The sequence below is a fragment of the Triturus cristatus genome, chromosome 3_1 (genome assembly GCF_964204655.1).
Source record: "Triturus cristatus chromosome 3_1, aTriCri1.1, whole genome shotgun sequence".
In the NCBI taxonomy this organism is placed as follows: domain Eukaryota; kingdom Metazoa; phylum Chordata; class Amphibia; order Caudata; family Salamandridae; genus Triturus; species Triturus cristatus.
The window spans coordinates 602,558,683-602,570,708 of NC_140583.1; the positions used below are offsets into that span (position 1 = coordinate 602,558,683).

The 12,026-nt window shown below is 42.1% G+C and overlaps 1 protein-coding gene across 3 annotated transcripts in view; it reads right to left on the reverse strand.

The window, feature by feature from the left end:
• The window catches only part of IGF1R (insulin like growth factor 1 receptor), a 900,683-nt gene that overhangs the window by 216,780 nt on the left and 671,877 nt on the right, over window positions 1–12,026 (reverse strand). For all 3 annotated transcript variants that reach the window (XM_085644514.1, XM_085644512.1, XM_085644513.1), the window contains exon 6: window positions 1,658–1,802. In XM_085644514.1, coding sequence (XP_085500640.1) covers window positions 1,658–1,802 — 145 coding nt within the window. The remainder of the gene's footprint in view (window positions 1–1,657; window positions 1,803–12,026) is intronic.

A 12,026-nucleotide genomic window follows, 5' to 3' on the forward strand; every position in this document is an offset into this window, starting at 1 on the left:
AGCCATATGGACATTCTGTCCCTGGGCCTCCGTATCGACGGATTGGCCTAGCTCCTCGCCTGAGCTATCTTCTTCGGCCCCAAGGGCCCCATTGTCTCCTACCTCGTCGACGACTTCTTCGTCCTGGAATATCCCCTCGTCTTCGGCTTCATAGTTGCAGTCAGGTTCCGAAGCAGAATCAGATTCCACTTCCTCGACGCTCTCGACATCTTCATCCTCGGTCCCGAATATGTTTACCGGGGTAGGCGCCGATTTTTTGGCCTCCAAGCGAGCTGCACGTCGATTCCGAAGTGTCTTCTTTGACCGGAATCGGGCGCAGGCCATACACTTGGATTCATCGTGATCCGGTGACAAACATTTGTTACACACCGGGTGGACGTCGATGTGGGGATATTTGGCGTGACATAGAGGACATCTCTTGAAGGGAGTCCTCGATTCCATGTTCGATCGTCGATTGAAGTTCGGTCCGAACTCGATCCGATGAGGTGAAAGAAGAAAGTTATCGATACCGAACGCGAACGATACCGACGAAGTCTAAATATAGTTTTCCTAACTTGAGCTAAGATAAGCACATCCGAACCCAATGGCGGAAAAAAACAATCTGAGGATGGAGAGGATGCCCATGCGCACTGTAGTCCAGGGGAGGAGCCACCTATCTCGTGATACTTCGAAGACTCTTCCAGGACAACAATGTGCAATCATCCGGACCCAACACTAGGCGGCGATCTATGCACAGATATGAATTCAGCAGCCCACATGCCTCGAACTCGTAAAACTACTCAGAATTTCCTACATACTTCTTACAGAAAAGTCTTTTGATGCTCACTTAGAGGTTGTCCCATTTTATTCACAAAGAAACGATGACGATGTTCAAATATTGCATTAGCTGTCAGATTACTTCATTTTACTCTTTCGCTAGTTTTTGCTGCCTTCTGACGAGGGTCTAATAGATTAGTCATATTTCTTAACATCTCAACCGACCCCAAACGCACTGCTTAATTTGTGCTGGTGATGGCAGGGTGTGGGTATCAGCACTATGTTTTTGGAGACACAACTTTCTTTCTTTATCAGACATCGACTCAGAGCTAGAAAGAGAAAGGTAAAAAGGGTAGATAAGAGGAAGAAAGCAGGGACGAAAAGAAACTGCAAAAGGGAGATAAACAACGTGTTGGATGGTGAAAGAAAAAAAGATAAGGTGGAAGGAACCATGACTATCCATCCTTTGTACTTGGCTCCCTGAACATTAGGCAGCAGGTTTGTTGGAGAAGCTTTGCCCCACTGTGCTTTCTTTATTATTATTTTAAAAATTCAGCAGTACTTAAAAATTGCAGTGATTTGGAGAAAGTGTTTACAATTTCAATGCTGAACTTTGACATTAAGCACATTAAAAGCCAGAGTTACAGACAACTAAGTAGGAAGGCACGGACCGTTTGGTACAATGTGTATAAGGTGACAGACGAGGTTGTGGTGTAAGACGCGTGAGCAGGAACATGTCAGGCAAGAACCTGCCTGTAAGAAGTCTTATGAGATGGACCCACAGCTTCACCCTGAAGGCTGTTGTTGCTGGTTGACAGGTGACATTTGTAATAATTTTAAGACTTTCGCTCAGAAAACGGTCCCAACAAAACTGGTCCAACACCCATCTGGCCACACTTACCCATCCAGTTGCTTCTCTCCCATAATCCTTCGCAGACTTTTCAAAAACGACAGCGAGACCAATGCGTGCGAGTGGCGAATCTTAACATATCCAGTCACTGTCTCAATCAAGCCCATGAAATGTTCCAGCTCCGATGCTATGTTGTCTAGACAAAAAAAAGTTGCAGTAGATCAGAGAGGTGGCATTTTGATAGTAAAGACTTAACTTTTATCAGATTCCCTGTATGAGGCCACAGACTTTTTTTTCTGGGACGCATCATTTTTAAGGTTGACCCACAAAGCTCATTGGGAACTGTTAGAATTGGGAATATCTAGTTGGCACAGGTATGCACTTGCGACAAGCAGGGACTCTCAATTCTAAGTCAGGATAAGGGGATCACCCTTTCAAATAACCCCTGCTCACCCTTTAGGTAGTGTGGCGCAAGCAGTCAAGGCTATTCTCAGGGCGTCATAGGTTAAGTATTTGTGAACACATACAGTAATACAATGACACACCACAAATGGACACCAGTCAAGGTTGTATCAAAAATAGGTTTCTTTATATAAGGCTTAGCACAAGACCAGAATAACGATTAAAATGACCACAGTGTTATTTTAAAGTTCAAGGTTCTTGTAAAAAGGCTTCAAATGCAAAAATAGGCTTCTTTTAGTCAATTCTGCTTCTTTTCAGGCTTTGTACGGTTCGTACCTGGGAGTGCGACTCGTCCGCATTAAAAACAAGGAAAGTACGAGTCAAACAATCGGTGCGGACTCCGGGGTCCGTAACACGCACGCTGCGGTGCGAACAGAACAAAGTACCTTAAGTTCGTGGGGTCCGCGACGGACAGTGCGGGACAAGTTGATGGGTCCGGGTCGTAGTTCGGCAGCGTATTCAGATGCTGGTCGGGTCGCGGCGTCGGGACCCGGCGTTGGTACGGGACCTTCAGGGATACGTGCGGATGGCCCGGATCAGCTTGCAGAGTCTGTGGCGTTCGAGCCGTACCTTCGGTGCAGATGGGTGGCGACACTTCTCAGCACCGTACAGCGTACGGGGAGGATCAGGGTACTGCGGCTTCTCGGCTCTGAGTACGGCACGTTGTAGTACGTTAGCAGCGTACGGACCGTACCTGCAGGACGATGGAGCTTGGCTCCGGCGTACAGGGTTCGGCAGCCAGGGTTGTACGTCTCGAATCTGCGTGGAAGGTTAGGTGCAATGCGGCCGGGAGGGATACGGCGCGTACTAACGCTTTTGGATCAGCGTAGACGCACGGTACTGGGCGGCAAAGACACGGCTTCGCGGCGGATGGGGTAGGAGGCGTACTGGGGCCAAATCCAGCGGGAAACAAGCACAAATCGTCCAGGCAACTCAATTTTGGAAGGCAGATGAGTCCAATGGTCCTGGGACTCAGTTCAGGGGGCAAGCTCTTCTTCCAAGCCCTTGGAGATAGTTGAAAAACAAAGTGCAAAATCTCTTTCAGTCTTTTCCTCTCCTTTCTCAGCAAGGCACCAACTGCAGGCCAATCCCCCAGGTCAGGGAAAGTTACTCCTCCTTCAGCTTCTTCCAGGTCCTTCTGGTCAGGCAGAGTTCCTTCGTGGTTCAATCAGGATTTGATTTCTTAGGAGCAGGGCTCCTACATTTATACCAAGTTTCTTTTGTCTTTACAGGCCAGGGGGGCCTTTGCATAATCCCAGTCCAGTTCTTTTCAGTGAGGAGCACTTTGTTGTTGGGACTCTGGCTTCTTCTTTCAGCAGGCAGGGCAGAGACATCAGACGCTCCCCAGGGGGTGGAGCCAGCATTGTGGTGGCAGAGCACTGCCCTATTCAGAGTCAAGGTGCCCTCCTCCCACCCATCCTGGTGTAATCTCTCTATTCACCACCTGGCAGCCCCAGCCTGTCTCCTGGAACTTCCCAGCCTTGTCACTCAAGCTACACACAAAGAAGATAACCCCTCCCAGCAGAGGCGGACTGAAATGGTTAGGCACACAAAGGCTAACTTTCTAAAAGTAGCATTTGCAAACCCAGGATATTAAAATAACCTTTGGTAAAAGATGTATTTTATTATTCTGAGTTCAGGCATACTAAACATGAATTTCTAACGTGCTTCCTGAGCCTGCTAGGATTATAAGGTGTTATAATCTAACAGCCCATTATGGCCTATGGAGAGCGGGTAGCCTTGCAATATTGAAAAACGAAAATGGCTGTAATTCACTATTAGGACATGCCACACACTTCAGGGCATGTCCTACCTTATCCTTACAATGCACCCTGCCCTAGGGCCTACCATAGGGGTGACTAATATGAAGGTTTAGGGACTGGCAAGTGGGGACACTTGCCCAGTCAGCATGACAGTACCAGACTGCATGCAGGTTCTGCAATGGCAGACCTTAGACACATTTTACCAGGCTGCTTCTGTGGGTGGCACAACCAGTGCTGCAAGCCCACTAGCAGCATTTGGGTATACAAGCCCTTGGCACCCCTGGTGCACTCTACTAGGGACTGATAGTAAACCAAATAAGCCAAACATGGAAGTCAATTCACATAATGCATTTTACCATAGGGAGAGCATATGCACCTTAGCACTGGTCAGCAGTGGTAAGGTGCCCAGAGTCATAAAACAGCCAACACGGGTCAGAAAAAATACAGGAGGAAGGCAAAAAGTTTAGGGATGACCCTGCAAAAAGGGCCAAGTCCAACAGCAACTTAAAAAAAATATTTAAAAAAAAAGAAAAAAAAATGATATATGTGCAAACAAAATTTTTTTCAAGCACTTACACTCTGATATTTTGTATTTAATAATTCATATACAACGCACCAAATCACAAAATGTCTCAAGGCGCTTGCTGAGAACCTATCCTAAAGAAAACAACCAAGAAATATTTGACTAATGAAACAGACAAGCATCACAAGCTTGAGTTTAAATGGCCTATGTAAAACTTACAAGTTAGAATTAATTTCTTTACTTCCAAATGCAGTGCTTTCCACTTGTTTGGCCCTATCGCACTAAACCTTTACTTTATTAACTTGATTTCAACTATGTACCATAAAAGTGAAACCAATAAAATTACATAGCATGAATTAAACCCCATAGACTATTAAAAAGCAAATAGATCCGGTATATATATGAAAAGATAACACTAGTTAAAATAAATAGCCATTAGGAGGCACATCTTTTGCCTAATCCTCCATATATCAATTAAAAAGCGAGATACAGAAAAAAACAGACTTTGCCTAACCTCAGTTTTTAAACTGTGAAAAGCAATCTGATAATCTCTAACACCCAAAAGCCGACAAACAAGAATGATTCACTTTTTCCTGCTTTTAACATAAGCTGTGCAGAAAAACAAAACATGCACTTCCAACTCCCAATTTGCCCCACAGCTAGAGCAGGTGTATCTGTTTACTTGCCCATTTGCCAGTAAAAGAGGCTATTGGTAGGGGTATCTGAACTGCATGTACAACTATGGAGGCAAAGGAGGCTCTATTTCGTCTAAAAGCTGCTTCAAGTTATCTATAGTCTACCTTGATCTTAAGAAAAGAGTCGGTCAGGTTGCCATGAGGAGAATTCCGGCAGTTGATACATTTTGTGTTGCCGGTACCTCCTCTTTAACAGAATTTTACTAACTGTCAGAGCGCCCTCCAGTTCTGTCCACAGAGCCACACACCCTACCTTAGTCAAAGTATCTTTTATGTAGTTTATCCAAGGTTTGCTAGCCGACCCAGGGAACCCTAGCACTTCCTTGAGGCTAGCTTGATAGGATTGCAGTTCTGGCGAGGCCCAGATAACGCAGGAAACCTCTGGTGTCTTACAAGCACAGGCATATTCTAAAGGTGGTCGCCAATCCGAGATCTCAAGATATAAACAATCCCACCCAGTACAGTATTTACTGATTCCTCCCTTGAGATACAGGGGCTTTGAGCGTGAATGGCTCTACAGGTAAGCCAGGGAATTTTAAGTGGGATCGATTTTTTGTTCTGGTAGCCAATGGAACAATCTAATTCCTCTGGCAATGTTCTCACCCTTGCAGATATTCAGAATGTGCCCAGAGGCTGCATTCTGTGCATCCTGAAGTTCAGGAAATTTAACAGATGGGAGGACCTTCTAATAAGGCAATTGGTACACAAGTTTTACATTTGAATTGACGATTGTCTTTACAATAATTGTATGATGTTTGTCAATATAATGGATGGATCATTGAATCTGTATAGCACAGAACAACATGGACTTAACTATGAAACCAATATGTGCATTCTAGTTAAATTGGGCTTCCTAAATGACACCCAGATTTTTGTCACTTTGGTAAATTGTGCTTTAGTTAAACAGTTCAGGGGGCTGACGGAACATTCCAGAGTGCTCCAAGTTAATGTAACTGAGCCCCAGGAGCACTTCAATTAAACTTCAGCCTGTTCGAACTCATCCATATTCGACTTCATTCCAATGTAGATTTCAGGTGTCCAAGTCATCTTGTGGTTCTTTGGCTCACACACGTATGTGACGTATCACCATCATAGGAATGATAGTAAGTTTATCTTCTTCAGGGGTAAGGAAGTGGCAGCCTGAACATGTTATAATGTCAAGGTGACAATGGGGACCCTTGAGCGACTCTCAAACTGCCCTAACAAGATATGGACCCAGCTTAACACACTGTAATATCAGTGACAAAAAAGATCTACATTCATTTAGTGCTGAGAGCTGGATATGTGCGTCTGAAGAGATGCAAGCTGAGCATCATTTCTGCCCAAGTGGTTAAGGTTTTTGACTCTCAGTTTGGGAAGATGCTGGAGAGCAGAACTTCATGGTATACAGTATTGAATGCGGCCAATAGATCAAGGCGGAACACAAAAGACATGACACTTTACTCTGTCTGTAAAACAAAAGCAACAATTGATAAGCTAGCACGTATCATGAATGCACTTTTATCAAGTTTCATGGCTGCAAGTTATTAAATATATAGAGAAAAAAGGGAGTGACCCCACTATCCAGTATAAGGTGGTCGTATAAACTGTCTTTTTACCACCGAAACGCGTCGACGCTTTGTATGTTGAGAGTTATACCCAAGGAACTTTTGTGGTCCCAATTAACTATTGAATAGTGGACATCTATAAGTGTGATTGATTCTTGTTGGGATAACCACTTTATGATGTGTTTAATGTCTCACGTTATGTGACTCTCTTGGTTTTTAAACATTGTTTTTATTTGCTGTATAAAATTGTTTTTTGTGATTGTGATTTTGCATTTCGTCTACCAATGAGATATTTTACATGATGATGAATTATCAAAAAAAATATATATTTCATTATAAAAATAGAATGTTTTTGCACTTATAAGTTATAGGTTCTTTTTGTGTATTTTTGCAATTGTTTTCTAGGTTCATATATGTGTGTGACCACTGTGAAGTACTGAAGTGGTTGTATGAGTGAACTTTGAGTAATTTTCCTAAATCTGGTCCAATAGAATTTGTTTTGAGCATTGCAAGTTATTAAAACCAAAATAAAGGGGAAAGTGTGGCACAAACTACAACTCTTCAAATAGATGTTCCATGGCAATCTCCAATTCCTTCAAGCCCTACTCAGGCCATCTAGTATCAACAAGTATCTAAAAACCTGTGTTGGCAAAACCACAGCTTGAGCAATCCTTGCACTAATGTTCCTCACTGGAAATAGTTTCAATGTAGAACATTTTCCTTTTAGACTATCAATCGCTTCACCTTACGCAAGAGCCAACACTTCTATATTGTTTCAAAATAGACATGGACATTAAATAAAGTAGCACATCTAACTCACATCTGAATTACATCTTCCTGCAAAACTTTAAGATCGTTTAAGGATGCTGAAAGCACTATACAATAAAGCAAGGTAACATGAGAATGGGCTCAAAGTAGAAACCCTGAAGATTAAGATAAAAAACGGACACTACTTCCAGTAAAACGGGCAACTCTCAGAGGTAAATTTTAAATTGTATCTCCCAAAATGCTCAAGGTATCAACAATGATAATAGATTGTGTAGGAAATGAAATAATTTATGATATCTGTGATTTGGTGGGTTCAGGGCAAAGCAGATATTTGTAGTACAGTAAATATCTGGTAAACATAAAACTCAACATTACAATGGTGGGTACTGCCCTCTAGGGTAGAATGTTCTAACAGCCTTAGAGGCTGGTGTAGCGGGCTCTACTAGCCATTATTGGCCCGCTGCCTTGTTAAATGCTGGAGTGGGCCTTTTAATGGCCAGTAGAGCCTACTACGTCCGGTTATAAGGCTATATTAGAACATTTGAATGTTGAGAGCTCCATTGAAGACAATGGAGTACTGGCAAAAGCACGGAACGCCAACATTCCAATGTTTGTCATTCACAGGTGTTGCTGTGAAAAAAGGCTTCATGGAGCTCACTTAGGGTTCTTGTTTTCTTTGTTAGAATGTTCTGCCCTCTAGTGGCGGAATAGTCTAATATCCTGGTAGCCCTCCATAGCTGGGCTATACCTGCCATTAAAGGCCCACTCTCTTGTTAAAGTCCGTGCCCTCAGCTCGGGTCTTTAACTATGCAGCGGGCTGATAGAACAGGGTTTTCGTGAAATAAAACCTGCTCGGATTGAACCCTCAGTAACATTTACTAACAGTGTTGTGTGAAATTTATGCGGAAAAGTGTCTAACATGAGAGAGAAATGCTACTGCGCAAGCGCGTACTAAAATACTGAACTAGGCCGCAAATTGCTTTGGATAAAACAAAAGTAAAAGACTAACGCTGCTTTAGAGCATGTTATTAACGTTTGCTAGGAGAATAATTTTAACCCTGTTTGCGCATGGATAGGTGCAGCAATTGGGTTGGTGCATAGTGAAAAAACATTACAAGTAAATAATAATGCCTGTGTTTGTTTCCCATAGAAACATGATTTTCTGCTCTGCATGAAGTTATGGGGTTAATAGAGTTAAAGGAAAATGCATGAAAATTAAAATCAGAAAGTGGAGGGACGGTGGACAGAGTTTATCCTTCAAAGAATCCCGAGTGCCTGCCAAGAACTTTGCATGAAAACATGATTTGATTCTTCGAGCGGAGGAAACGCTTCCTCTGGAGAGGTACGAGCAGTACAAATGTTATACAAAGTTTGCTACATATCCCGAATGAAGGAAGAGAACATTTGATAATGGATTGAATCATGTTTCCTGGGGTGGAAGTTGTTGCGATGAATAAATAAAACAAAGGGACAATTAGTGAGTTGATCATGCAGATAGTGGTGTGATAGAACACCCCCTTCCTTAACCAATCAAGTGTAGAATAACCCTTCATTAGATACAAGTGTGGGTTGGACATTTGGGTTTTAGGGTATAATTGAGGTTCCTAGTGGGAGGGGTTTGTGAGACTCGTGTGGGGTTAGACTGCTGGGCAGTCTGTTTGGGAGATCGTCGCTGTTTATGGTTTGCTGTCCTGTTCCTGTCTGCTGATTCATGACTTAGTCTTTGCCTCTTCAAATATTCTTGAGAGGCCTTGCTGTAGACAGAAACCTGAATTTGCATAATCTTTTGCAAATGTATTTTCCCTTTGATACTTTTGTCTCTTCGCCTATCCACTCCTTTATGCATTGTCATTGATATGAGTGTCATTTTCTCTTCTAATGCAGTTTGCTCTGTGACGATCCGTGATTTGTGCTGTATGTTAGTACTGATGTGCATTATTTCACACTATTTAGATAAACATTATAAATATACATATGAGTCTGTCTTTATTTAGAGGTGTATATATTTAGATTATGAGTTTATTTAAAGTTTGCCAAAGCCTATCAACTATAAAAGATCGCAGTGCCATAATTAGTATTCACAAATGAAGATACAAATAGAATTTTTGTAAGTTTTGTATAATTTGGAATTACCTTAACCCAGCGTGAAGGGACTTGGTGGGTAATGAAATTGTGCCTTGCCTGCAGAAACGTATTAGTCCCCGATCGGGCCTTTAATGGCAGATATAGCACACTATGGCAGGCTATAAGGCTCTATTATGACAAGCACAGAAATTATATCTACTAGGAAGTCAGAGCAAATAATCTGAAATACCAGGGGTGCCTCTGCTTGTTGGTGGTCACTGAAATGGGATGCGGTGGGGAAATGATCTGGTGCTTAAGGTAACTCTGATCCGAGACCCCTATCTCAGGTCCCAGTCCTTCTCAAGCCAATAAGCTAAGCACTGCAAAGGCTGAGAGATTAGGTCACACTTGTTAATCAGTGATAAAATACTGATAAAGACTTGACTAAAGATCTTTGAGAAAGAAAAATATACTTTACTAGACTTTTGCAGGGAGGGTACAGGGGAAGTACATGCAACTGTAATGTAAGTCTACAGATTGAGCAATAAACAAGCATTGACTGAGCAAATTGGTTTTGGCTTTTGTCTTTGCCAATGCAGATCTACTGTGCTGATGCGGTTTACCATCAGGAAAAAGTGAAAAAACGGTATGAATAAGTAAATGCGCAATGATGTATAAGTGTCAACACGCATGCACAGTATGCGTCATGACACTATGACAGTGGCCAAGTGATGATGTTTATGCTACTATGCATCAGCATACAATCATAAGTCATGATGCACTGCCAATTTTCTTTTATTTGAATTTACTGTTCTAAGATGGCGGTCACCTTTTGTGCACTAAATTAAAATAAATACATACATAAAAAAAGGTGCACAAAATTGCATTTTTAAAAAGGAGAAGCCCAGCAAAAAAATTAGAGCTGCCAAGCTCTCCAAAACATTTTTTTTAAACACACACACACACATATGACGGGCTTGATAGCAGTAGAGGGGCAGGGAGTGTGTGAGGGGCAGCAAGCGTGGATGGAAAAGAGCAACAGAATAAAGGCGAGTACTTTTTTCTTTAAAAAAAAAAAGCAGAGCATGATGGGGAGGTGTGGGAAACACAACGGACAAGCTGGGGGTGGGAGTTCAACACAGAGCGCAGCGGGAAGCAATACAAATGGGAGAGGTAGAAAAGGTTAGAAAACAGGAACTGGTAAAAACAAAAGAAAAAAAAAGTTGTTCCCTGAATTTAAGCAATGAAAGGAAAATTCATCCAATCAAAACATGGTGAAGAAATGCTCCAGAGGCAGGACAAACAAAAAAAATAGAAAGCATGGAAATGAGGTAAATAAAGTAATCTAATCATGAACGAGGGGCTGCACTGAATGTGCATGTTTCAATGTTTGGAGACAAAAGGTCTTCAACAACACACATCTAAATCGGTCTAGACGCAAGGCCTAAAAATAAAGTATCGGTTCCTTACTGAAGTGGGAAGATGCTTTTAACATGGAGACGTCTAACAGCATCCATAAACTACAATTCAGAAGATCTTTTTGTCCAATAGAAGAAACATTAATATCTTCAAGAGAACAATTCAAACATGTATTTAATTAATTTCAAAACTCACAGATGTTTAGAAACTTTACTTGAGCCAACTTATAAACTCCAGTAGGAGGTAAAGCAGTGTTCAGAAACATTGATTCCATTTCAAAACAAAAGCTCCAGACAGGTAAAGAGTGAAATGAGATACGGTTATAGCTCTATTCATAACTTATGCAGGGATATGAAAGCCTTTCCAAGAATACTGCAGTCTCCTGCCAGGAACACGTTCTGAGCTTTCAACAGTCGCTGTTTTGGCAAAACACCGTCAAGACTCGTGTACAGTTGTAAATTTGGGCACATGTGCAACACAACTTCCTTCATCACTGAGGTAAGCCGAGGTAGGGAGTGTTAATTTACCAAAGCTGAAATCTAAAATTGGAATGGATACCAAGCACGAAATTAACAAGCACACCCTGTTGGACAACAAAATATTTCTGGAGCTGGTAAAAGCGTTGTTGCAACTTGGATCCCTTTAAATAACATGTTGGGGAGGGCGAAAGGAGTGAGGATTACAAAGTAACGAGAATAAAAGACACAAAAAGCACAATACATGCACAGGAGTGGTAAAAGTAAAATCGCCATCTGAATTTCTTAGCTAGAAGAACATGAAAAGGTTGGGGACCGCAGCTATCCATGAGGGTGGGCAAAGACCATGCTATACGTATCCTAGTTTAAGTTTCGCTTATAGTAACCTTAGCTTTATAGCAATTTAAAGGGCCTATTCGATGAAGAATGCCACAATTGATCTCAAAACCCAAGATGACATCACCAAACAAATTAGTCCTGCCTTTAATCAATTAAAAGAGTTAGAAGTAGTTGTGGTCCCTTCTAATAACAACGACTAGCAGTACATGGGCTGTAAAACATCGACGCACAAGCAGGACAGCCATCTGATGATCTCCTTTAAAAACGGAGTGCCCCGTCTGTTCTGATGCAAGACAAACGTCGCACCCGGATGAAAATTCCTGGGCGTGAATCGCTGGCTCATTATACACTAATAAGTCGGGCA